The sequence below is a fragment of the Pongo abelii genome, chromosome X (assembly GCF_028885655.2).
Source record: "Pongo abelii isolate AG06213 chromosome X, NHGRI_mPonAbe1-v2.0_pri, whole genome shotgun sequence".
Taxonomy (NCBI): Eukaryota; Metazoa; Chordata; class Mammalia; order Primates; family Hominidae; genus Pongo; species Pongo abelii.
The window spans coordinates 124,729,143-124,756,905 of NC_072008.2; the positions used below are offsets into that span (position 1 = coordinate 124,729,143).

Here is a 27,763-nt window from a genome sequence, read left to right on the forward strand (position 1 = left end):
CCTGACAGCAGCCATCTCCCCCAAGAGGGAGAGTCTTAGGCGTCCCGGAAGACCCCACGGACTGTGCACCTCGAGGTACCAGCCTCTCCTGGGAGGACTGGGGGGGGGGGCCGCTGGTCAGCGGCTGGCAGAGGGGACCTGTTTGCTTGCCCGTTTGGAGGTGGGATGGGGTGGGGTTTGGAGACTGAGAAGCCCAAGAGAAGACACTGAGTTTCTCCCCACCCCCCAACCCCACTTCCGAAAAAGAACCAGGCAGCGAGGAGGAATAAGGCGAAGTGTAAACACAAACAACCTCAAAAAGAAGCCAAGAAAAGCGAAGCCCAAAGAAGCAAGAGCAACACTGTTACAAAACTATCTGGTTTTGTAACAATTTCCCCGCCGCCGGCCAATGAACAGCGTGGCGGCACGTCACGTGGTACCGTTTTATATAACACTTTGCTGAGACAAGACAGTTATTAGGCGGCGCGGGGCGGCCGGCATGGAGCTCCCGGAGGCGCGGCAGGGTCAGGAGCTCGGTGGCACGGCGGCGGTGGCTGCCCCGATTTCCTCCAGCTGCCACTCCTTGCTTCGTGTCCCCAGTCCCTAGACGCCTCGTCCCCTCCCGTGCCCCTCTTCCCATGGAGTCAGTACGGACCGAACAGATGCTGAGCTTGCCCGCCGAGGTCAGCAGCGACAACTTGGAGCCGGCGGAGCGAGGGGCATCAGCGGCCCAAGTAGACATGGGACCCCACCCAAAGGTGGCTGCAGAGGGCCCCGCACCTCTACCGACGCGGGAGCCAGAGCAAGAGCAGTCTCCGGGGACCTCAACGCCGGAGAGCAAAGTCCTGCTCACGCAGGCAGACGCCTTGGCGTCCCGGGGGCGAATCCGGGAAGCCCTCGAGGTGTATAGACAGCTCTCCGAGCGGCAGCAGCTGGTGGCTGAGCAGCTGGAGCAGCTGGTGCGCTGCCTGGCGGAGAAAGTCCCGCAAGGCGAGGCGCTGGCGCCGGCGCCCCCGGACGAGGGTAGCACTGCAAGCGGCACCGTGGCGGCGGAAGAGACGGGGGCCGCCGCGGCTGCGGCGGCCACCGAGGTGTGGGACGGCTTTAAGTGCCGGAAATGTCATGGGTTTCTATCAGACCCCGTGTCCTTGTCGTGTGGCCACACCTTTTGTAAACTGTGCCTGGAACGTGGGCGGGCCGCCGACCGGCGCTGTGCTCTGTGCGGGGTCAAGCTCTCCGCGTTGATGGTGGCCACTGGGCGGGCGCGTGGAGCCCGGCGGGCTGGGCAGCAGCCGCCGCCACCGCTGCGAGTCAACGTGGTGCTCAGCGGCCTCCTTGGCAAGTTGTTCCCAGGCCCGGCGCGGGCGTCGCAACTCCGGCACGAGGGCAACCGGCTGTACCGGGAGCGCCAGGTGGAGGCGGCACTGCTCAAGTACAACGAGGCAGTTAAGTTGGGTGAGTCCAACGCGCTGCCGGGCCGGGGCTGGGGCTCGGTGGCTACATGAGGGAGCGGGAGAACAAACCCCGCAGGGAGAAGGGATTTGGACCAGGGCAGAAGAGGGGGCGGGGGACCCATGGACTGTGGCCGGGGTGGGGGAGGGGTGATTCTGGGGCCGGGTCTCTGAGTTTGTCCTGTTTTCACTGCTTATCTGTCTCTCACTGTGTTTGTGTTGATCTCGGTTGCTTTTTGTCTTTTCCTGCTACTTCTGTTAGCTTTTGTGTGCCTGTCTCTCAGTCCCCGTTCCTGTCTGTGTCTTCTTGCTTCTGGTTCTTTTTCTCCGTCTCTTCGTATCTTTGTCACTGTTTCTTTCTTTTTCGGTGTCACTGTCTCTGTTCCTCTGACTCTTCTTCTCCTCTGCACTCCTGGCCTCCTCTTACACCTGCTCGCACCTTCCCAGCGAGGAGAGGAACTTCGCGCGCTCCTCGCACTCGCGCCCGGTCCTCCAGGCTGTAGCCAGCAAGAGATGTCCGGTCGACGCCTGCGTCCGCCGCTCGCGCCGCCGGGTGTTGCCCCTTCCGGGGCCGCGGCTCCCTGTGGGGTGGGTCCGGCGTGGAATTAGGTCAGGAGAGCACTGGTTGCATAAGGGCCGCGAGCGGCCCGGGTCGGGCGCCCCTCCCCCGCGCGAGCGGGCGGGATTGTGTAACCGCTGAGGTAACTGAAGTGGGCCACCACGCTCGCTTCGGAAACCATCCCACGAGCGTGTGCGGGGGGAGGGGGAGCGCTTGCGCCCCGCTGCCCTGTGACTCATTGTCACCGCTTCCTATCACACGATCCTCGGCTGAAATAGATGCCCCCCCACGCCCGCCCCGCCAACCCGTAGCCTGTGCCCTCGCCTCCAACCCCTTTAACCTGGCCAGCCCGGCGGGAGGCCGGCCCGTCAACTGCTTGGGGATCCCCGGGGACGGTGGGCTGGCTACGAATGGGTCACACCTCTGTCTCGCTTTCCAGTGCCGCCTGGGAGGGTTAGGTGGGCTTTGCAGCTTCAAGGGTGACGTGGGCAGTCCCCCATCTCCAGCTAGACTAGGGCACCCGAATTTCCCCAGGGAGCCTCTCTCTCCTACCCACCAAGCCTGGACCCAGGAAGTGGCTGCTGAGCCGCCAGCCGGTGTTGCCCAGCTCTGGCAGTCTGCCAGGAGCTCGGCCGCGGGGCGCGGTGTCTGGCGAAGCATGCCGGGGAGGAGGCAGCAGGGCTGGGCAGGCAGGGCCCTGGGATCCGAGGGTGTCCTGGACCTGACTCTGTGGAGTGGAGGAGGGGTGTGGGCCGGAGTCTCCACGTGTTGAATCTCTACTCAAGCTTGCAACAGGTAATGGGGGGAGGAGGAGGAGGAATGAGGACTGACGGGGCAAGGCTGGCAGCCGGAGAAGGGGACCCCTCTAGCTCCTGTCTGTGCACAAGCAAGGCAGACTGTGAGCTGCCACCAGGCTGGAGTGCGCTGCAGAAGAAAAAAGACAGAAAAGACTAAACAATTTGCTAATGTCTTAAGAGCAAGTAATGGGCACCCAAGCAAGCCCTGAGCACACCCCTGGGAAAAAAACCATCAAAGCCTGTTGCCATAGAGGAAGCTAGAGCCCAGATCTTGGGGAAGAGCAGGGCAATATGAATGAGGCAGGTGGAGGTCACTTAACTCCAGATCTCTAAGGCAGATTCCATACCTTTTAGCCATCCCCCAAGGGCCAGGAAAGCCCCTTCCTGCCCTCACCCTCCTCCTCTGTTGCCACCACATTCCCCTGGAGGTTCTTCCTTGCATCTTTGTTAATCCCCTCAGAGAAGTCAGGGTGAAAATGTCAAGGCCAGCTTTACCCTTCTAAGAGGAAAGGAGGCTCTCTGTTCTGCAAGATGGCCATTGTGTCCGTATTATTCCAAGTACTGCATACACCTTCAGAAAAAGGAACCTGCTCCCCACATCCCAGCTTCAAAGCTTCAAAGTCTGACCAGTTATCAGTGACTGCCCAGCTAACTATGTGACCTTGAGAAGATGCCTTCCCTTCTCTGGGCTTGATTTTCCCATCTGAAGAATGGGTTGATTGAGCCAGATAATCTCTAATAGCCTGTCCAGCTCTGACATCTAGTAATTCAGAGTTTTTGGTGAGAGCCGGCCTCATCTTATTCCCAGAAACCTTGTCCAAGTTCATTTACATTTGGCCATTTGAAATGAGAGGATGGGACCATGTAAATGTATTTCCATTTTCTTTAGGAAATCTTCATATGTGCTGGGCTTTGTAGACAAAGATGTTACTAATGTCATCAGTCATTCCCACCTGGAAAAGTAACTTGGATTTGTCATCTTGGTGGTTCAGATAGGGGTCACATCTGCCCACCTCTCTCTCCTTCCTACCTGGCTTGTTTTCTTGTTGGTAATACTGCACTCATAAACCGGGCTGCCAGGCACTAGCTGTGTGTAGCCACATCTCATCTATGTCAAAGTGTCTAATGCATCACTGACACCATGGGGCTTCTAATGAACCGCTTGTGAGCGGGGACAAAAATGACTTTGCAGTTGGGGAACCTCAGGCCCAGAGTGGCTGGGGGTGTAGAAGGCAGGACAATAGTAGGACTAGAAATAGAGCCTAACCCTTTTGATCTCCAGTAGAAAAGTCCTAGAAAACTTATCATTTGCTCAAGATCCATACTCATACAGGACTTAGCACCTGCTTGCGCTGGGGGCCATTAATAAGGGTTTTTCTTTCTTATTTTGGCAGCTCCGAATGACCACTTGCTTTATAGCAATCGGTCTCAGATTTATTTCACCTTGGAGTCTCATGAGAACGCACTGCATGATGCAGAAATAGCATGTAAGCTCCGCCCGATGGGTTTTAAGGTGAGTGTGGGATGGAAGAGGTGGGAAGGGGTTGTACTGCAGACAGGAATTGGCAGGAAGGGCTGCCTCCCTGGAGCGTAGGGGCACTAGAGCTCAAGCAGAACAGGAAGAAGACTTTGCAAAGGAGCCAGGGTAAAGATCCCTGGGCAAAGGGTGACTCAGGTCTGCAAGGGAACTGGATTCTTCCCCAATTCAGTCTTCAACTGATGACCTTCAGAGCAGCCTGGGCATAGTGACTCTCTAGAATATGCACTTGGGGCCAGACTGCCTGGGTTTATGTCCCAACTCTGCTAACTTTTATGACCTTTGTGGCCTTGGGCAAATGACTTAACTTCCCAGTACTTCATCTCCTCATCTGTAAAATGGCGGATATTCAAAGCAGCTACTAAATAGGGCTGTTGTGAGGATTACATAAGCTAATAATGTAAGGTGCTTAGAACAGTGTCTGGCATGTAGCACTATATAAACGTTTTCTTTCTTTCTTTCTTTCTTTCTCTCTTTCTGTTTTCTTTTTTTTTTTTTTGAGACGGAGTTTTCCTCTCGCACCCAGGCTGGAGTGCAGTGGCGCAATCTCAGCTCACTGCAACTTCTGCCTCCTGGGTTCACACCATTCTCCTGCCTCAGCCTCCTGAGTAACTGGGACTACAGGCACCCGCCACCACGCCCGGCTAATTTTTTGTATTTTTTTAGTAGAGACGGGTTTTCACTGTGTTAGCCAGGATGGTCTCGATCTCCTGACCTCATGATCCGCCCGCCTTGGCCTCCCAAAGTGCTGGGATTACAGGCGTGAGCCACCGCGCTGGCTTTTTTTTTTTTTTTTTTTTTTTGAGACGGAGTCTCACTCTGCCACCCACACTGGAGTGCAGTGGCGTGATCTCAGCTCACTGCAACCTCCGTCTCCCAGGTTCAAGTGAGTCTCCCACCTTAGCCTCCCGAGTAGCTGGGATCACAGGCGTGTGCCACCATGCCCGGCTAATTTTTTGTATTTTTAGTAGAAACGGGGTTTTGCCATGTTGGCTGGTCTCAAACTCCTGGCCTCAAGCAATCCACCTGTCTCAGTCTCCCAAAGTGCTGGGATTACAGGTGTAAGCCACCGTGTCCAGCCTATATAAATGTTTTCTATCGCCATTGTTATCATTTTCCAGGGACATTAGAAAGAGGAAGGTGAGAGTGGTGTTGCTGGCCTAGTGCTCCTGAACCTCTACTGATAGCCAGGCTCCTTGGCAGCTTGGCCAGTTTTCTCTGAAGGGATCCTCACACTCACACAATAATGGTTGTGCCATTTCAAGTCCTTAATATAGTCAGTCAGCCTGCCAGTATCCCCAAGGATTTAGGTCACATGGGGGGTGAGAAGAAAAACAGCCTGGATACCTCTCAGGATGCCAGGATGCAAAGTGTCACTTTCTGTATCTTTGCCTGGCTTCAGGACTGGCCCTCAGCCACATGTCAGTACTTTGTTTAGAAGATTAGATTTGAGCCTGTGCTCTACTACTTGCAAACCCCCAAGTATCCTTGTTTGCAAAATGAAGCTATTGATATCTGCCCTGATTGCCTCGCAATGATGCAATGAGGGTCAAAAGTGAACGTGGCCAAGAGGAAATTCTGCAGCTATAAAGCTTCCTGGGTGTAGTGCTCTCTCTCTATACAACCCAAGGATGCCTTCCTCAGAAAACCAATGTATCCAAGTTCAAGTCCATGATCCCTTATCTGAATCTTATAAGACCAGAAGTGTTCAGAATCCAGAATGTTTTATATTTTGCAAGGACCATATATTAGGTCTCAGTGAGCTCTGGACAGCTTCCTGTAATCCAACACAATTCCGTGAAAATTCACACTCAGTGGGACAAATATTTTTAAACACTTTATATCAGTTTAGGTCAGGTTTTGCCATCTAATGAATTATGATGTCAGGCTTATGAAAATAATGGATTATCAGAACTTTTTTGGATCTGGAAACCAGATAAAGCATGTGGACCTGTGTACTCTGCAATGAATGTCAGGTGAATCTTGTATGTTCTTTCCTGAGAAGGTTTTCATGAGTGATGATGGATTCGTATATATTTTTTTTTTCCGGGAAGGTTTTCATGAGTAATGATGGATTAGTACGGGTTTTTTTCCCCAAGGAACACATTTAGTGTTTAATACAAGTCACCAGTGTCTTAACCCAAAGGAGCTTTAGTGGGGGCACTTTTGGCCTCCCAGTAGTGCAAGTCAGGGAGCTGCCTAGGAGTAAGAAGACTTGCAACTCTTTCCACCTCCACCCTAAGCCTAGATCCTAGGGCTAAGGACCTTGATAGTGTGGTGAGAAGCAGAGCTGAGAAGCAGTGAAGCATTTTGGATGAAATGGGAAAAGTGACTTCCCCAGTGAAGGAAGAGTTAATGAAAGTATTAAATAGGAGTTTCATTTCCCCATAGTGATGAAGTGAGAGGTTGGGGCAGTGATTAGGTAATTTATTGTCTTGGGGGTTAAGAGAAGACGAACTGATGCATATAATTCAAAACCACCTCCCACCCTGATTTGCATATTTCCCAACATTTCTATGTAAAATGCCCCAAGTGTAGGGGTTTATCTGGAAGCCCTGTTCTCTATTCCAGCCATCCAGCCAGAGTGTGTGGTACTCAGCACATCCTGCAGGTGACACAGCTCTCAGTGGTGTGAGCTGGTTGCCCTGAGCAGGTAGAATATATGGGTTGGCCAGGCGCGGTGGCTCACGCCTGTAATCCCAGCACTTTGGGAGGCTGAGGCAGGTGGATAACTTGATGTTAGGAGTTTGAGACCAGCCTAGCCAACATGGTGAAACCCCATCTCTGCTGAAAGTACAAAAATTAGCTGGGCATGGTGACGCATGCCTGTAGTCACAGCTACTCAGGAGGCTGAGGCAGGAGAATCGCTTGAAACTCAGGAGGCGGAGGTTGTAGTGAGCCGAGATCCACCACTGCACTCCAGCCTGGGTGACAGAGCAAGATTCTATCTCAAAAAAAAAAAAAAAAAAAAGAGTATATGGATTGCTACTTGATATGATTAGTGGGATCACACAGAGGCCTTTCCAGTCTCCCAACACTTCTCCCCTCTAGCTGCCCTGTGATGTCATGCAAGCATTTCCCAAAGGCCCTTGGTAAACACTGCTGGGAGAAGCAACAAGGGAGGCCATCAACATCCATGTATCAGCCAAGACAAGGCTTCAGAAGGAACTGGGGGAATGCGGAAAGGTCTTCAAGAGGTTTGGAGCAGGGGCCACTGCTCAAGAAGGCAGCTTCAGGGCAGCCTCTGCAGCCAGGCCATAGCCTGAGGGCTCCGGGGCCTGCAAAGAGGCATGTTAGAAAGGGGGGCAGGGAGTATCCAGCAGCCACAACCTGGATCACTTCGTTCATTAAGTGAGGCTTAGTACTGCCAATGGAGGAGGCAAGGGAGCAGGCCACTGGGTGGAGGGACGTCCTAGATGACTCAAGTGAAATGCTCTTCAAGCCAAGTTGCTAGTGTCCACCTGTCTCAAGACACACACAGAGGGCAGCCTTCTCCCCCGCTACTCTTTTTTCTTCCTTCTTCCCCAGGATGTTCCTCTGCCCTCCCTAGAGTGTCTTTCCCAGAGCAGCTGGGCTTGGGCCTTGAGGAGCCATAAACTTCTTTATACTTTTTAAAGTATGTGGTGAGGGAGCAGAAGTGATCCAGGCCCCTAGGAGAGTAAGCATCTGTTCAGCCCCTGGTTAGCCCTCTGAAAGGCAGTCTGCTTTGTGGAGAAGAGCATTCTGGGAGTCCTGAGACTGCAGTTCTAGTTCCAGCTTTGCCACTAGCTACCTTTGAGGTCTTGGAGAGGTCAGATCCCTTCTCCTGGGCCTCTTCTGAAAACTGATCAGTCAGTTTAGGTGCTCTTTCAAGCCACTACTGAGGACTAGTTCTCTGCTTGAGAGACTAGTTCAAACGAAGGCATAGCTGGGCAGGCCCTGAAAGCTGGTTAGCATGTGGTCAAATGGGGGTTCTTCCTACATTTGATGGTCACTCCGTACAATGGTGGGGCAGAGACAAGGTAGTATGGCAGAGTGGTTAAAAATACAGGCTTTGGTATCAGTCAGTCCCAGGTTCAAACCCTGATTCCACAACTTACCAGCTGTGTTACATTGGGCAAGTTAACGTTTTTGGGTTTCAGTTTTGTCTTCTTTATAATGGCATTAGAACAGTTGCCCACATTTTAGGGCTGTAGATAAGAGAGTCCTTTTAAAATGTTTCACACAACAGTGAGTGCTCTGGGTTAGCTATTGTTAGAGCAGTAGTGTTAATAGGCTGAATAAAATGGGATTGAATGCTAATGTTTCCTTCCAGGCACATTTCAGAAAAGCCCAAGCCTTAGCCACCCTAGGCAAGGTGGAGGAGGCACTAAGGGAGTTTCTCTACTGTGTATCCCTTGATGGAAAGAACAAGAGAGCAAGATGTGAAGCCCAAAGAGTGAGTTGAAATGACATCAGGTCCAGCTGCCTACTGGACCCTCCCCTCTCTGTCTTCTCTAGGAAGGGGAGTGAGGGTGCTGTCCTGCCTGGCATTTGGGGTCCTGAGTGGGTGGTTCCCTGGGTTAAGGGGACAAAAGGGAGATGGGAGTGTTAATTGATTGGCCAGAAACACCGTCCTTCTGGTGTGTACGATCAGATTGGGCAGTTCCTACATTTTTGTAGGAGGCTGTGAGGAATGTTCTTGCTTCTTTGACTCAGGGTCTGGATTGTCAGTGGGAGAAAAACCAAAATCAAATACATTAACATGGGGATTGAGGCTCACTGAGGACATTCTGGCTGTTGATGAGAGATCCAGGGCGTGGGGCTACCTGCTGTTACGTAACTTTTTTTTGGCTGAATCACAGTTTTCACCAGCCAAACGTGACAGCCAGCCCCTGGGAAGGGACGTTGGTGGTCCCCACCTCCCCTATCACCATACACAGAACTCCAACCTTCAGCTCCTTTGCTAGAAATAAAACACACTGCCTCACAAATGCTAGTCAGAGACCATTACAATATAATGCAAACAGTCATTCCAACTCTTGGGTCCCAGGAGAATGTGGTAGTTATAAAAGAAAAATGGTGTGAAATACTGAGAGCATTAGTGAAGGCTCAGGCATCTTCAATTCATGGACTTTGTTGTTTATTGTTCTACAATTTACTCTGCTGGAGTCTGGGTAATCGGCCCGTAAGTTGGATTCTGACAGTTGGCGGTTGTCTCTGCTCTCCTTGTGCCCCACCCACTATTCACCGCAGAGCCTTACGGTTTCTGTCCCAGGGTGGTTTGGCAGAGCAGTGGATAAAGAAAGTGAGCAAGAGACAGAACTGGTTTCTGAAGGCTCTAGAAAGGAATAGTTAGCAAAATCAATGAAATAAGGGAACTGGCCCTGGATTTTCTGTCTCTCACAAAAGATCTCCTTTCTGGGAAGTTGCTTTGAATTGGTTTGAGTATGTGAAAAAGGTGTGCTTGAGAGGAGCATGGTTCGGGGAGAATTGCTTCAAGCTGTGGACCCTTCTCCAAATCTTAAGTGTAGTCCATGATGTAATGATAATAATAATAGCTAACATTTGTTGAGAAATTCTTCTGCATTAGACACTGTGCTAGGCATTTTATGTGGAGTATATTATTTAAATCCCACTACATTCCTGAGGCTAGGTTTGGTTATTTATCCTCAGGTTACAGGTGAGACAGATGAAGCTCGGGCTTGCTGACTTTCCCAGGGTCATGCAGCTGGTGATTGGTGGGAAAGTATTCAAACCCAAGTCTATCTGCTTCCAAAGCCTGGCCTCTTAGCTGCTCTGCCATCCTGCTTCCCATGAGGACATGGCCACAGCCTCAGCACTCACTGGTGAAGCTGGATCAATAGTAGCAATGGAACTTTCCAGTTCCAGGATGAACAAAGGCAGTTAGAAGAAACTTGTCTTTGGGGACAGAGCGTGCAAAGGCCAGCAGAGACAGGTCTCAGACCCAAGGAGGAATGGTTTCTTGACTCCTGTTTGTCCATTTCCCAGCTGGGCTGAGATGTTTTTGGTGTCATCAGTTGGGCTGACCTGTCTCTCCAGTCCACTTTTATAGAGAAACTGTGGTCATTTCCACAGCTGCCTAATGGTTTGAGGCAAGGCATTGTGTGAAGCTCTGGAGACCCAAAGATGCATAAGTCACAGTTTTAGTCTTCAAAGAACTTACAATCTTGCATTTGTTAACATAAATGCCAGATGATGCAAGTGAGCGTATGCCCGTGATGAGTGTTACAGAGTTCTGAACTGAGGGCGAGAATTTAGAGGCGAATTTCCACTGAGTGTGATGAGGCCATGGCAGCGATTAAGAACATCAAGAGTCCTCAGTTGTGTTTATTTACTAGATCATTCCAGTTTCAGGGCTAAAGATTTGACAGAGATGATGCAGGTTCAGTTGACATTTATAAGCTGCCTTCGAACTCACAAGCCTGTGTTTCTTTTTAATGTTTGTTTTTACTGTAGATTCTTTTTCCCCCTTCTTGACCTATTTGGGCCTTTTTAAGGCTGAGGCTGAAGTGGAATTGACTTTCATTCATGTGGAATCATCATTCTCACTGAGAATTGACCCCAACTTTTGTTTTCCAATGCCATTGAGAAGGCCTAGAGAGAGATCTCGAGTAGTAAAATGAAGAAGGGAACTGCTGTTGTTATTTCTGCTTTGTTTCCTTTGATTTCTCGCTTGGCCTCCTTTTCCTTCCTACCACCCTCTGCCCTTTCATCCTTGCACCTTGTGATGCTGTGTGGCTGCTACTGAAGAGTATTATGCTCTTTTTGGGAGAATTCCAAGGATACTGCCTCCTCAGAACTGGCTTGGTCCTGTTGAGTCATGCATTAGGGCTTCAGAGGACCAACCTTGGCTCCTGTGGAGGAGGGACCTCTGAAAGCTGGCATTTATGGCCCTGGGTGCTGTGAGTACCTCCCCATTTAACTCCTGTGCCAACTCATAACTGGAAAGTGGGTTTCTCAGAGCTGAAAGGAAACATAAGGATCAATCTGAGGACTTTGGGCCTGAATGCTAGGCCTCTCCCTGGGCCCTGGGGTGGATAAGTGTCTTAATTAAATTCCATCCAGTGTGATGAGTATTTATTGGGTATCTGTTATGTGCCCTCTAGAAGCTGGCCATCTGGCAGGAGAGAAAGGCTTACATCTGTGACACATTTCTAGGATAACATAACGTGGTGTTGTTCAAGATGCTGTATTATGGTGCACTCTCTACTACTGTGTAGGACAGGACTGGAATAGTGAGGGAAGGTAACACTAGAGCTGAGCTTTGAAGGCTGAGTGGGGTTTGGCTTCATGGCAAGTGCTGGCATCTGAAGGAACATCATGAAGAGATTGCTGGGGGCCAGAGAATAAATCAAACTGGAGTTTGGTGTTCTGTCAAATTTTATTGATCAATTAATACCCTAACTATGTACCCTCAGCACGGGACTGGAGCTTCCCTTAGTGGATCTCCAAACACTGCTGGAGCTGCTGGGTGGTAAGCACTGGAGCAGGTTTTAGAAGCAAAGTCACCTGCTCTTCTTGTGTTACATGTTTCAGTATATGGAAACACACACACACACACACACACACACACACACTCCTTGCTAGTACAGGGGAAACTTGGGGCAAGAATGTGGACAGTGAGTGGTGCAAGCTACATTAGAATGCATGTCTACCCTCCCAGCTTATCCAATTGCAAGGGAAACCAGCAAGAGACTGGAACCTCCCTGCGCCTAGTACTTAAACTTAACCTAACATCCTCTGGGAGGCAAAGGCCAGAATAGGGGAGGCGAGGTTGGGAGAAGAGGGAGGAAGCTGGAGTTCTGTTTTTCCTAACAGTTAACTGCTCAGGTTCCCAGCTTTGAAGGGATTAAAGATCCAGGGTTGATGGTGGGGAGAGGAGGAAGCAAAATGGGTAGTGGAGAAAAGAAACAGTGAGGATCCTAGAAGACATTTGTAGACTTCTACCCACTGAGGTATTATGAACTTCAAATTCCCCAACTGAGGTTTCTCTCCTGACTTTACCTCTCTGTCTTTTTCCTCCTAGATGAGTTTTAAAATCCCACTGCAGATATTTCTGTGGAGTGTTAGCACTAGCATGATGGCTCTTAACCTTGGCTAGGCAACAGAGGCATCTGTAGTGCCTTCTCAAAATCCAGATTCCTGGGCCACACTTCAGACCTGGGGGAGATGGGAGTACAAAGTAGAGACCTAGATTTTTCATAAGTTCCCCAGTTGATTCTGATGCCCGCTGAAGCGAGGACCCCTGCCCCGGTGTGGTGTGTTAGGGACACTGGTCCAAGGCTTCCTCCCTGAAGTTCTGCCCTGCAAGCTGGCTCCCTCCCCCCTTCACCCTCCTCCCCTTCACCTGGGCACCTGTAGAAACTTAAGCAGTGAAGTCTTCTGTTTTATGTCACAGCTTCTCCTTAGTTTCTTTTCACCATCAGTCCCGGGGGATTCTCAGGAACATTCTCCCGATATCCTGAAGCTGTTGGCACCTCACCCTAGATTAAAGGAAAACGTAGAGTCAATGACTACTGAAGTTACCAGCCATAATCTGCCAAGGTTGTTACAGGTAAAAACTCACCCAGCTCGCTTGTGACGCTTCATTTAGCTGTTTTGTGGGCAAACGTGGGGAGTGAGCCCTCCCTCTCCTATTTTGGTTCCTGAGAAAGAAGAAATTGAGTCACTGGTGGTTCTGTTCTTTGCAAAGAACCTCTTAAAGATGCAGCTGTGAATTTCAGGCATGGTCCCAGAGTTTATTCATTACATTGAAAAAAAATTATGAGACAGGATCTCTTTCTGTCACCCAGGCTGGAGGGCAGTGATATGATCATGGCTCACTGCAGCCTCAGACTCCTGGCCTCAAGAGATCCTCCTACCTCAGCCTCCCGAGTAGCTGGGACTATAGGCAAGTGCCACCATGCCTGGCTAAGTTTTTTGTTGTTGTTGTTGTTGTTGTTTTTTTTTTTTTTTTTTTTTTTTTTTTTGTAGAGACGGGGTTTCACCATTTTTGCCCAGGCTGGTCTCGAACTCCTGGCCTCAAGTGATCCTCCCACCTTGGCCTTCCAAAGTGCTAAGATACATTTTTTTCCAGTTCTTGGTTAGATCCAGCCAAGAGAGAGATTTTACAGAACTAGAAAGGAATTGTCTCACTGCCCCTGGGCCATACCATTTGGGTGGGTTTATAGGCTTTGGGGAGGAGTCTGGGAAGAGAGCCTAACAGTTCCTCCTTTGGAGCTTTTGTTTGTTCAAGCTGCTGGCCTTTGAGTGCCAGCACTTATCCTGTGCAAAGACAACTCTGTCTGATCCTCAAATGGATGTAATTTCATATTCCTACACTATGCCTTATACATAAGTAAGCTCCCAATACGTATTTGTAACAGAGAAGAGGAAAGAGATGTTGGAAAGAAAGTTGAGTTGAAGGACCTGGGAGGAAGACAGGTATTTGTACCTTTCTTTGAAAGCAAGGAAACAGAACACAAGAGAGATGGGTTCCAGGCCCTGGCTTTCCCAGCAGAGGGTAAGTGGTTAGAAGTTGAGGATCAGAAGCGCAGACTCCAAGGCAGAGTTTAGCACTGAATGCCTGGGCACCTTTAGGGGGCACTTTTCCCTCCATTCATGCCCGGTGTTCTCCTGTGTGTAAGCCCTGGGCTCTCATAAAAGGACTGAAATGCAGGTGCCCCCAACTTTTCTTAAAAAACGGCAGAACTTAGAGGATCTCCTGAAATCACAGAACTCCCAGTGATTTCAATAATTAAGATCACTATTACATGATTGAGAATGCTAATACTGAACTGAAATGCCTGGAGTGACTTCTAATTGCAGCTCCATCTGAAAAGAAGAAAAATAGCAACCTTGGCTTTTCAATGTGAACCAGCTGGGGAACAAGGATTGGATTTCCACCCAAACTTTGCTTTGCAAAGCAGTATACTCCTGAGTGGCCAATGCCTTGGGTTCATGGAAAGTCAAGGTTGTAGTATTGCTGTAGTGCTGAAGAAAACCCCAACTCCCAAGTTAGAGACAGAGAAAACCCATTTTATTTTTCTCCTCACCTCATTGTTTTCTCCCAGCTATATGCTCCCCTTTTTTACCTGTCTGCCAGTTTTTTTTTTTTGGTAGGGTTAGAGGGAAACAACATGATGAGTGTCTTGACCTGTGGACTATGGGTTTAGATTAGAGAGGGGTTCTCCATGTAAATCTGCATAAACATGTTGTTATTGCACTTATTTCTAAATCCTTTTTCAAATATCCATCTCCTGGGAAAATATTCTTTAAAAGGCTAGAGACATTGTTGATTTTTTTGCCAGGTGATTTTGTCTTTTTTTTTTTTAATGCTTTTCACCCCAAATCTAGTAAAAGGAATAGTTTGTACCTTGTTCATTTGACCAGTGTAACATACAGCCCTGGAGCATGAGGTAACTTGGCAGGCCTGTGAACAGACCTGTGCCAAAGCCCTACCAAAAGTCCTCTTGGAGCTGGAGTTTGGGGATCGCAGACGGCCGTGAATGGCAGTGAGGGAGAGAGGAACTATTGAGTGACAGGATCTGCCCTCACTGCCTGCCTTGGTTTTGCTAAAGTGGTTACTGGGGAAGGTTTGATAGGAAGGGGAACTGGTGCTATCCCTGGCATTTCCCCTTTTTGCACCTGCCCAAGGAGGCTCTCCTCCTACATACCTTCCTGTCCTTGCCTAGGGAAGTTCCCTAACTCCACCCAAGCTGGGCATGCCTTGGTTGCAGATACTGTGCAGAAAAGAAGTAGGAAATAATGCCTTATGACGGCCCCCCAGTTGAGCTCTGTGTCCACTATGCGATCGGGGTGGGGATCAGGACTCTATAGTTTCCCTTTGTCCCTCTGGGTAGGAACATCAGAGGACAATATTGGTCCTAAGAAGATTCTGATATGTGGCCCTTTCTTCATCCAGGACAATCTGGAGCTCCCACATTGTTCTAGTCAGGAGGAAGCAGCAGCCAGGGGAGATGGCAGCAGTCTGATGGACCCAGCTAAAGTGAAGGCGGATGGTCAGCAGCACCACATGAAAGACCAGGAAGAAGAGGAGGAGAAGCGGGATGCTACCTCTCCAAAAGCTGCTTCCAGCAAGACTGGAAAATGCCAGGAAAAGAAAAGGAAACATTGCCAGATTGAATCCCAAGAAGAAACAGGGATGCCTAATAAAGCCTCCAAGCAAGGTACTGGCTCTACCCAGGGAGAAGGTAGCTTGGAGGAGATCCCCGGGCTCACCAATATATACAAGTTACTTACCTCTGTCTGGGGGCTCCTTAGGCTCTGGGTGTGTGGCCCAGCTCTGGCATTTACTAGCTGTGTGACCTCAGAGATTGCTATGAGGCTTCTATGAGATCATGTACAGTGCCTAGCACACTGTAATAAGTGTTCAATACTAATTATTAATATAATGGAAAGCCAAAGCATCAGGTCAAGCACAGTATCAACTAATGACATCCCATACCCATGGGGATGCCACTTCCTTCTAGGTCAGCCTCTCGCTACCCCCATCCCCATTCTAGGAATGCAGGATGAGGAAAGTGAGGTCAGGCCTCACCCTGCTCATTCCCAGTTGTGTTCCCATAGGTAGGCATGTGAGAAGCAGCAGCTGTGGCTTGCTATCTTTCCACGAGAGGTTGGCAGTGCCAAGATTCAGCTTTAGCTTTGAAGGCCTGGCTCAGTCCATTGAGTTGCTGTAGCTTCTGCTGTTGAGAGAGGTGCCTGTTGCATTTGAATGAAGTCCCCAGGGCTCCTGGACATTCTTTGACTTGCATTTCTCTTTCTGTTGGGGCTGCTGGAAACCTCTGAGAGCCTACTTCTGAGTGTCCCATTCTCAACGGCTCAGGTGTCCACTAAATCAACTCTCTGAGAGGTGGTGGTGAGAGTGGCAAACTGAAAAAAGCATTGGATTATTTTGCCTCAGAAGTACTATCTATGAAACTGGGGTGGCTCCAGCGCTGACTTCTTGCTTTCTAAATCGCAGATCCTCCCACTGATCAGGGGGACAAACCTGCTCTCAGTTTACCACTTGCATCTTTCGACGCATCTGACCTTGAATGCGCTCTATGTATGAGGTATGTCCTGTGTACTATCATTTACTTCCTGATGTTTCTTCATCTCTGGTGTCTGGACCTTTCTGCTAGTGACCTACTGCTGGGTTGGTTAGCATGTAAAAAGCATAGCTCTAATGGAATGGAAATCACAATGTTGATTGTCACATGGGTCAGCTTGTGTCCCCTTCCCACAGACTGCATTCCCTGCATTCCTGGCTCCTGACTTGGAAAAACCTGGAGAGTGGGAAGGGAACAGTCTATTCACAGGTCACAAACTGATGGCCCACTGGGCTGAATATGTCTGAATATGTCTTTTTTTTGGTGTCTTTTTTTTGTAGTCAGAGTCTTGCTCTGTTGCCCAGGCTGGAGTGCAGTGGTGCGATTTCAGCTCACTGCAACCTCTGTCTCCCCAGTTCAAGCGATTCACATGCCTCAGCCTCTTAAGTAGCTGGGATTACAGGCCTGCGCCACCACGCTTGGCTAAGTTTTGTATTTTTAGTAGAGACAGGGTTTCACAATGTTACCCAGGCTGGTCTCAAACTCCTGAGCTCAAGTGATCTGCCTGCCTGGGCCTCCCAAAGTCCTGGGATTACAGGCCACTGCACCCGGTCTGAATATGTCTTTTGTTTGGCCCTCATGGGGTTTGTTTTTCTTAAACTTGAATGTCTTGAGACAGGACATGTACTCTCCAGTTGACCATGCCCCCCGCCACCCAACTGCCTTGTTCCAACCTGTGTGTCACAATTGCATTACATTCTTAGCCCCTAGAGATAATTTAAATTTTGGACCCCAGCACTAATCTCAGTTACATGGTCAAGAGCTCAAAGTTCAAGGACTACTGTCACTGCCACGGGTCTATTCTTGGGAAGCCAAATGGTGGGCCTGACTAGCTTTTGTTTTGTGTTGTGCCATGAATATTAGTGGTGGGCCTGAGATACTTAGCCAAGTATCTCCCCACCAAACAGTGCCACATCATCTCTACTTCCTCAGATCTCCGGAGAGGCAAATTATTCACATGCTCCCCCACCCCAAAAGAAAGAGGCTATGATTATAGTGTGTGTAACCATACACAATTTTTTAAAATTGCTTACATGTCTTTGATTTCACAGCTGTGACTTAGTGGCTTAGAGGAGAGGCTCCCTGGCTCTGTCATTTACTGGCTGTTGACCTGGATGGAGCAAGTTAACATTCTCTGCTACTGTTTTCTTGTCAGTAAAATAAAGAACAGTGTACCTACTCCATGGGGTTGTCATGATTAATTGAGAAAAATCTGTTTAACACCTGGAATAGTGCCTGGCATATAATAGATACTCAGTAAATGCTAACTATTTTTTTTTTCCTTCTAGACCAGAGGTCCAGAAGGAAACTGGGTCTATGGACCCCTGAGGATGTTCTATATATGGATTCTAATAGATGTATGAATGTCTCGAAGTTGTATGTTAAAGTATGTGGGTTTTCCAGGACAAGGTCCACATCCTTTAGCAGATTCACAAATGTGTCTGTTTTCCAAAAGAGCATTAAAAGGAGGCTGAGATGTTTGCACAAAAATTAAGATGGTTGGCAGGCCGCTGTTCGTTGTGCTGGCGGGTCCTGCGGGGAGGGCTGTGGAGCTCCAGATGGACTAAAGAACAAACCAGCAATCCCGAGAGGGCCCACAGTCCCTCTGAAGGAAGCGGGTTGCTTCTGCAGGACCCAGGAGACATCTCAAATACTCTGGGAGGCAAATAGCCTTGGTCAAGTTCTCAAGTCCCTCTCACTCTCCGCCTGGAAACAGACTTGGAGCTGTTGGGGAGGGCACGGTGGAAGTGAGACTGGCTCTTCAGTTTGCATGGGAGCTGGGTGAGGCCTGTGACTGCTGTATTTCCCCAACTTCCCTGGTAACCTGCATGACTCAGCAAAGGCAGCCATAATCCTCCTAGGTACACAACTCCAGTGACCTGGGAATCTCACCCCCATCCCCCACAGCAGCTGCAGCAAGACCCGCCCAAGGAGAGTCTGAGCTTATACATACCTAGCCCTGCCCCTACCCAATGGTCCTTCCCTACCAACCCTGGTAGTGGAAGACAAAGGGCATATAATCTTGGGAGTTCTAAGGCCCTGCCCACCGCTGGTCCCTCTCCACACTACCACAGCTGTTGTTTTCTGGAAAGCACCACCTCCTGGCAGGAGACCAACCAGCACAAAAATAGAACATTAAACCACCAAAGCTAAGAACCTTCATGGAGTCCATTGCACCCTCTGCCATCTCCACCAGAACAGGCACTGGTATCTATCTCTACTGAGAGACCCATAGATGGTTCACATCACAGGACTCTGTAGACAACGCCCAGTACCAGCCTGGAACCGGGTAGACTCTATGGGTGGCTAGACCCAGAAGAGAGACAACAGTCACTGCAGTTCAGCTCACAGGAAGCCACACCCATAGGAAAATGGGGAGAGTACTACATCAAGGGAACACCCCGTGGGGCAAAAGAATCTGAACAACAGCCTTTAGCCCGAGACCTTCCCTCTGACAGAGCCTACCCAAATGAGAAGGAACCAGAAAACCAACCCTGGTAATGTGACAAAACAAGGTTCTTCCAACACCCCCCCAAAAACCACACTAGTTCACCAGCAATGGATCCAAACCAAGAAGAAATCCTTGATTTACCTGAAAAAGAATGAAGAGGTTAGTTATTAAGCTAATCGGGGGGATACCAGAGAAAGGCAAAGCCCAATGCAAGGAAATCCAAAAACTGGCACAAGAAGTGAAGGAAGAAATATTCATGGAAATAGGTAGCTTAAAGAAAAAACAATTAAAAAATTCAGGAAACTTTGGACACTCTTTTAAAAATGCAAAATGCCCTGGAAAGTCTCAGCAATAGAATTGAACAAGTAGAAGAAAGAAATTCAGAGCTTGAAGACAAGGTCTTCAAATTAACCCAATCCAACAAAGACAAAGAAAGAAAAGAATAAGAAAATATGAACAAAACCTCCAAAAAGTCTGGGATTATGTTAAACCACCAAACCTAATAATAATTGGTGTACCTGTGGAAGAAGAAAATTCTAAAAGTCTGGAAAATGTATTTGGGGAAATAATCGAGGAAAACTTCCCTGGCCTTGTGAGAGACCTAGATAGCCAAACACAAGAAGCACAAAGAACACCTGGGAAATTCAGCACAAGCAGATCCTCACCTAGGCACACTGTCATCAGATTATCCAAAGTTAAGATGAAGGAAAGAGTCTTAAGAACTGAGACAGAGCACCAGCTAACCTATAAAGGAAAACCTATCAGATTAAAAGCATATTTCTCAGCAGAAACCCTAAAAGCTAGAAGGGACTGGGGACCTATCTTCAGCCTCCTCAAACAAAACAATTACCAGCCAAGAATTTTGTATCCAGTGAAACTAAGCATCACTTATGAAGGAAAGATAGTCATTTTCAGACAAACAAATGCTGAGAGAATTTGCCATTAGCAAGCTACCACTACAAGAACTGCTAAAAGGAACTCTAAATCTTGAAACAAATCCTGGAAACACATCAAAACAGAACCTCTTTAAGGCATAAATCACATAGGACCTATAAAACAAAAATACAAGTTAAAAAGCAAAAACAAAAACCAAAGTACACACACAACAAAGAGCACGATGAATGCTACGGTACACCACATTTCAATACTAACAATGTAAATGGCCTAAATGCCCCACTTAAAAGATACAGAACCGCAGAATGGATAAGAACTCACCAACCATCTGCTGCCTTCAGGACACTCACCTAACACATAAAGACTCACATAAACTTGAAGTAAAGGGGTGAAAAAAGGTGTTTCATGCAAATGGACACCCAAAATGCGCAGGGGTAGCTATTTTTATATCAGACAAAACAAAATTTTTTTTTTTTTTTTTTTTTTTTTGAGACAGAGTCTCCCTCTGTTGCCCAGGCTGGAGTGCAATGGTGTGATCTCAGCTCACTGCAACATTCGCCACCGGGTTCAAGCGATTCTCCTGCCTCAGCCTCCTGAGTAGCTGAGATTACAGGCACGCGCCACCATACCCGGCTAATTTTTGTATTTTTAGTAGAGACTGGGTTTCACCATGTTTGTCAGGCTGGTCTTGAACTCCTGACATCGTGATCCACCCGCCTCGGCCTCCCAAAGTGCTGGGATTACAGGCATGAGTCACTGCACCCGGCCCAAAACAAACTCTAAAGCAACAGCAGTTAAAAGAGACAAAGAGGGACAGTATATAATGGTAAAAGGCCTTGTCCAACACGAAAATATCACAATCCTAAACATATATGCACCTAACACTGGAAGTCCCAAATTTATAAAACAATTACTAATAGACCTAAGAAATGAGATAGACAGCAACACAGTAATAGTGAGGGACTTCAATACTCCACTGACAGCACTAGACAGGTCATCAAGACAGAAAGTCAACAATGAAACAATGGATTTAAATTATGCCTTGGAACAAATGGACTTAACAGATACATACAGAACATTTTATCCAACAACCGCAGAATACGCATTCCATTCAACAGTGCATGAAACTTTCTCCAAGATAGACCATATGATAGACCATAAAATGAGCCTCACTAAATTTAAGAAAATTGAAATTATATCAAGTACTCTCTGAGACCACAGTGGAATAAAACTGGAAATCAACTGTAAAAGGAACCTTCAAAACCATTCAAATACATGGAAATTAAACAACCTGCTCCTGAATGAGCACTGGGTCAAAAACAAGATCAAGATGGAAATTAAAAAATTCTTCAAACTGAATGACGATAATGACACAACCTATCAAAACCTCTGGGATACAGCAAAGGCAGTGCTAAGAGGATAGTTCACAGCCCTGAGCACCTACATCAAAAAGTCTGAAAGAGCACAAACAGACAATCTAAGGTCACACCTCAAGGAACTAGAGAAACAAGAACAAACCAAACTCAAACCCAGCAGAATAAAGGAAATAACCAAGATCAGAGCAGAACTAAATTAAATTGAAACAACAACAACAATACAAAAGATAAATGAAACAAAAAATGTTCTTTGAAAAGATAAGTAAAATTGATAGACCATTAGCAAGATTCACCAAGGGAAGAAGAGAGAAAATTCAAAAAACCTCACTAAGAAATAAAACAGGAGATACTACAACTGACACCACTGAAATATAAAAGATTAGTCAAGGCTACTATGAACACCTTTATGCACTTAAACTAGAAAACCTAGAAGAGATAGATATATTCCTAGAAAAATACAATCCTCCTAGCTTAAATCAGAAGGATGAGATACCCTGAACAGACCAATAACAAGCAGCAAGATTGAAATGATAACTTAAAAATTGCTGACAACAACAAAAAAAAGTCCAGGACCAGACAGATTAACAGCAGAATTCTACCAGACATTCAAGGAAGAATTGGTGCCAATCATTTTGACGCTATTCCACACAATAAAGAAGGAACCCTCCCTAATTCATTCTATGAAGCCAGCATCACCCTAATATCAAAACCAGGAAAGGACAACCAAAAAAAGAAAACCACATTAAGGTATGTCCCTTGTATGCTGATTTTGCTGAGAGTTTTAATCATAAAGGATGCTGGATTTTGTTTAATGATTTTTCTGCATCTATTGAGATGATCATGTGATTTTTGTTTTGATTTCTGTTCAGTATTATGTTGGTTGTGGGTTTGTCATAATACTGAATGGGGAAAAGTTGAAAGCATTCCCTCTGAGAACTGGAACGAGACAAGGATGCCCACTCTTACCACTCCTTTTCAACACAGTGCTGGATGTCCTAGCCAGAGCAATCAGACAAGAGAAAGAAATAAAGGGCATCCAAATCAGTAAAGAAGAACTCAAACTGTCACTGTTTGCTGATGATATGATCGTTTACCTTGAAAACCCTAAGGACTCCTCTAGAAAGCTCCTGGAACTGATAAAAGAATTCAGTAAAGTTTCTGGATACAAGATTAATGTACACAAATCAGGAGCTCTTCTATACACCAACAGTGACCAAGCAGAGAGTCAAATCAAGAACCCCTTTTACAATAGCTGCAAAAAAAATAAAGTATTTAGGAATATATCTAATCAAGGAGTCAAAAGACCTCTACAAGAAAACTACAAAACACAGGCCAGGCACGGTGGCTCACGCCTGTAATCCCAGCACTTTGGGAGGCCAAGGCAGGCAGATCACGAGGTCAGGAGATCCAGACCATCCTGGCTACCACAGTGAAACCCTGTCTCTACTAAAAACACAAAAAATTAGCCGGGCGTGGTGGCAGGCACCTGTAGTCCCAGCTACTCGGGAGGCTGAGGCAGGAGAATGGTGTGAACCCAGGAGGCAGAGCTTGCAGTGAGCGGAGATCACACCACTGCACTCCAGCCTGGGCGACAGAGCGAGACTCTGTCTCAAAAAAAAAAAAAAAAAAAGAAATAAAAAGAAAGAAAAGAAAACTACAAAACACTGCTGAAAGAAATCGGAGATGACACAAACAAATGGAAGCACATCCCATGCTCATGGATGGGTAGAATCAATACTGTGAAAACGACCATACTGCCAAAAGCAATCTACAAATTCAGTGCAATCCCCATCATTCTTCATAGAATTAGAAAAAAACAATTCTAAAATTCATATGGAACCAAAAAAGAGCCTGCATAGCCAAAGCAAGACTAAGCAAAAAGAACAAATCTGGTGGCATCAAACTATCTGATTTCAAACTATACTACAAGGCCATAGTCACCAAAACAGCATGGTACTGGTATAAAAATAGGCACATAGACCAATGGAACAAAATAGAGAACCCAAAAATAAACCCAAATACTTACAGCCAACTGATCTTCAACAAAGCAAACAAAAACACAAAGTGGGGAAAGGACACCCTTTTCAACAAATGGTGCTGGGATAGTTGGCTAGCCACATGTAGGAAAATGAAACTGAATCCTCATCTCTTATTTTGTACAAAAATCAACTCAAGATGGATTAAGGACTTAAGCCTAAGACCTGAAACCATAAAAACTCTAGAAGATAACATTGGAAAAACCCTTCTAGACATTGGCTTAGGCAAGGATTTCATGACCAAGAACCAAAAAGCAAATGCAATAAAAACAAAGATAAATAGCTGGGACAGCTGGTACCTAACTATACTAAAGAGCTTTTGCATGGCAAAAGGAACAGTCAGCAGAGTAAACAGACAACCCACAGAGTGGGAGAAAATCTTCACAATCTATACGTCTGACAAAGGACTAATATCCAGAATCTACAACAAACTTTAACAAATCAGTAAGAAAAAAACAATCCCATCAAAATATGGGCTAAGGACATGAATAGACAATTCTCAAAAGAAGATACACAAATGGCCAACAAACATAAAAAAATGCTCAGCATCACTAATGATCAGGGAAATGAAAATCAAAACCACATTGAGATACCACCTTACTCCTGCAAGAATGGCCATAATAAAAAACTCAAAAAACAGTAGATGCTGGCATGGATGTGGTGAACAGGGAACACTTCTACACTGCTGGTGGGAATGTAAACTAGTACAACCACTATGGAAAACAGTGTGGAGATTGCTTAAAGAACTAAAAGTAGAACTGCCATTTGATCCAGCAATCCCACTGGGTATCTACCCAGAGGAAAAGAAGCCATTATTCAAGAAAGATACTTGCACATGCATGTTTATGGCAACACAATTCACAATTGCAAAATCGTGGAACCAACCCAAATGCCCATCAACGAGTGGATAAGGAAACTCTGGTATATATATACAATGGAATACTATGCAGCCATAAAAAGGAATAAATTAACAGCATTTGCAGTGACCTGGATGAGATTGGAGACTATTTTAAGTGATGTAACTCAGGAATGGAAAACTAAACATTGTATGTTCTCACTGATATGTGGGAGCTAAGCTATAAGGATGCAAAGGCATAAGAATGATACAATGGACTTGGGGACTTGAGGGGAAAAGTGGGAAGGGGGTGAGGGATAAAAGACTACAAATATGGTGCGTTGTATACTGCTCGGGTGATGGTGCACCAAAATCTCAGAAATCACCACTAAAGAATTTACTCATGTAACCAAATGCCTCCTATACCCCAATAGCTTATGGAAAAATAAAATAAATTAAAAACAGAAATTAAGAAGATTGACCCAAGAGAAAATATAACAAAAGTCTTTTTATTTATTTCATTTTAAAAAATTAAGTTAAATTCATTTTGTTTTTGAGACAGAGTCTCACTTTGTCACCCGGGCTGGAGTGCGGTGGTGTGATTTCATCTCACTGCATCCTCTGCCTCCCAGTTCAGGCAATTCAGCCTCCTGCCTGGAAAATTTTTGTATTTTTAGTAGAGATGAGGTTTCACCATGTTGGTCAGGCTGGTCTTGAACTCCTAACCTCAGGTGATCCACCCGCCTTGGCCTTCCAAGGTGCTGGGATTACAGGCGTGAGCCACTGTGCCTGGCCCTAAAAAAGTATTTTCATACACTACATGGTGGGATCCAGCCAGCAGAAACTGCTCAGATATTTCCTCGCCCTTTATGAGCACATATGCTTCTCATATCGATCATGTGCATTTGTATTCTGAATGATTGTTGTTGGATGACTAAAAACGAGTAACACAGCCGTTACCTGAAATGTGGACCTTCTTTCTCTTAAAAAAAATTTTAGTTTCCAGATTTTCTCATAAGCTTTGGCAGACCTAATAACAAACAGCTCAGCAGGTGGAATGTTGAAGCACTCAAAGCAAGCCTCGCATGCTCTCAGGAGTTGGTGTGGGTGGAGTGGGCTAGGGTGGGAGGGGCTAAATGAGCAGGTTCCTTTCACTACTTCCCTCACCCCCTCACGATAGAATGGCAGGTGGGTTCTGGCAAAGCCAAGGTAGAAGATAGAGAAATCCTGCTTCCAGGCAGAGCAATGGGCTCCTGCAGGTAACACCGTTGTGGCTCTAAGCCCATGATGTGCACTGTGGAGTAGACTTGACTTAGCCTGCTCAGAGACCACGTCTTTGTTGTGCGTATCCTTCTTAACACTCCCCTCAACATCCAGGGAACAAGAAATCAAACATACAGACTCATCCTGTTTGTGTTTTCTCTGAAAACTAAGAATCCTGAGGTGTAAGTTCTTTTGTTCCTCTGCTTTCTCCCTTTCATCTTGTTTGTCCTTGAACTCAACAGGGGGCTTTGAAGGAGGTCTCGAAATTTGGTCCAAGAAATAAACACCAAGAGGATAAGACCCCCTTCTAGTTGGCTCACTCGAAATTTAAAAGCCATCATTTCCCTTATCCTGCCCCTCCGTTCTAAGTGAGACTTCAAAACAAAACAAAACAAAACCCTCTGTGCCTGGAGTAGCCATTGCATACACTGCTAAGTTATAGCTGGCCTCTCACTGCTTGATGGTGATAAGAAACCTACTAAATCTAGAAAGAACTTTGGATCTTGAAGTTCTGAAAACTGCAGCCATCGGTCAGAAGCATGTAGTTCCCTTTCCAACAGGGTTTGTCTATAAGTTAGACATCGGATGTTGACAGAGGCTATTTCATACACATCCTTCAGCTTGAATTATGATAGCCTTGACAAAGCTTTTGATTCCACCTCTCCAGTGTTTTTCTTCTCTTTCTTGTTGTTAGGAATATGATTGGTTCTCTTATTACCCTCATGTGTCCTTGGGGGAGAGTGTCTGAGAGTAAAGATAGTCTGAAACAATCTGTGGAGGTCATGAAATTAGACATTTGTACTACTTGTGCAAGATTTTAGTATGAAATCCAGTTTCATGGTGCTGCATTGGTAGAAAAACAAGTTAGAGTACGAATTTGTATACACGGATTCTAGAGAGAAAATTAGGAGAAGCAGGTTGTAAGTTCCACAGGGAAAAGGGTGGAAAGAGTGAATGGAATAATAATCGGAGGTGTGTAAGTGAGGACCATTCCAATCTCCAGGTCTCCCTTGCTGAACTGGGAGAGCTCTGTTGAGGGAAGTTACCCCCTAACTTCAACCCTTAAGAACTCTGCTCCTCAATCCTTAGTGGTTGCAAATTCTCCTTTGATATTTGCCTAGTGTGGATACCTTAGCCATTGGGGGCCACCTCTGGGGCTGCTGTGGAGCAGAACTTTTGGGTTGACAAAGACATTTTGAGATATGCAGTAAGAATGTTTGATATTTGAACCGGTTATCTAATGGCCCACTGACCTCTTTGTCAATTCTAACAAGAAGCTTCATATTTAACCTAGTTTTAGCTACTCAAGTAGCTTGGTGTTAAGGATCTTGTCAGTTGACTCTCATTTTCTCTCTCTCTCTCACTGTCACTCTCTCTTCCTCCCTCCCTCTCTCTCCCTATTTCTCCCTCTCCTTCTCCCCTCCCTCCTCTCCTCCTCCTTTCCTCTTTGCCCTCATTTGATAGCAAAAGAAAACAATACAAGGATGTAACTGGTGGGAAAAGATAGCTATTTCCAGACAAGCCAAACATTTTATCTGGGCTGACATCAAACTGAAAGCATTTATTATTGCTATTGTTTACTCCATCACTGTAACAATGTAAAATGTTTTTTGTGTGATAATCTGGCCCTGCTCTGATTTATAAATACCTCTTGGATGTGTTTTCTGAAATCATTACCTAAAGTGGTAAATTAAAAAAAATTCTAGTCAAGTTCTCTCTCTCTGTGTCTGTCTCTCTCTTTCTCAGAAGGCGGGAGAGAGGAGAGAGGGAGGGAGGGAAATGTGCATATGAGTGTGTGCGTCTACATGTAGATGGATGATGTCTATTTGGATGCAGAAATACACGCACACATTTGTTGCCGCATCATAGAGTGAAGAAGAAAGATGGGCTTGGGAGTCAGATCTGACCTCACATCCCAAAGCCCTGCTACTTACCAGCTAGCTGTGTGATCTTAGGCAAGTTATTTTAACCTGTCTGGGTTTAAATTTTCTCAATAATATAATGAAGCTAATCATAATTACCACCTCTTAATATACAAAGTTAAGTATTGACACACCAAGAAATACAGCCAGAAAAATATATTCCATCTGTTCCAGTCACTTTACTCAGGCCGTGCAGAGAAGCAGAGTAGCCCTAAATATAGAAGTGAATTGAGTATTGAAAAGTGTAATGTATTCTAAGCATCTGATCCCTGAACTGTTTCGAAGCAATAATTATGCAGCATCTGTGGCCGCATTTATGTTTGCTACCACTCAGTCAGGGGCATTTTAATCACAGCTTTTGCTAAGAGATTGCTGTGTCCTTTTGTGTGTGTTTTATTCATCTGCTCACTAAATGTCAGTATTTATTGCAATTAATTAGCCAGCTATATCTTTGTTATTTTAGATAGATTACATTAGGTTATATTCTTAAATGAACAATAGGCCCAATTGCAAAATTCTCAGGAAAAATGGTTTTGCATATTAGTTGTAGATACAGATTCATCAATCATCTTCATCATTAGTACCATC

General features: G+C 46.4%; 1 protein-coding gene across 3 annotated transcripts in view; it reads left to right on the forward strand.

Moving 5' to 3' along the window:
- The first annotated feature begins 369 nt into the window (after positions 1–369).
- Positions 370–27,763, forward strand: part of LONRF3 (LON peptidase N-terminal domain and ring finger 3) — a 43,394-nt gene continuing 16,000 nt past the window's right edge. Inside the window, exons 1-6 of one of the 3 annotated variants that reach the window (XM_054544999.1) lie at positions 370–1,434; positions 4,181–4,299; positions 8,618–8,740; positions 12,704–12,859; positions 15,209–15,473; positions 16,271–16,361. In XM_054544999.1, coding sequence (XP_054400974.1) covers positions 618–1,434; positions 4,181–4,299; positions 8,618–8,740; positions 12,704–12,859; positions 15,209–15,473; positions 16,271–16,361 — 1,571 coding nt within the window. In that variant the 5' untranslated portion in view covers positions 370–617. The remainder of the gene's footprint in view (positions 1,435–4,180; positions 4,300–8,617; positions 8,741–12,703; positions 12,860–15,208; positions 15,474–16,270; positions 16,362–27,763) is intronic. The other 2 variants (XM_002832034.5, XM_002832035.3) reach the window with 2 other exon arrangements.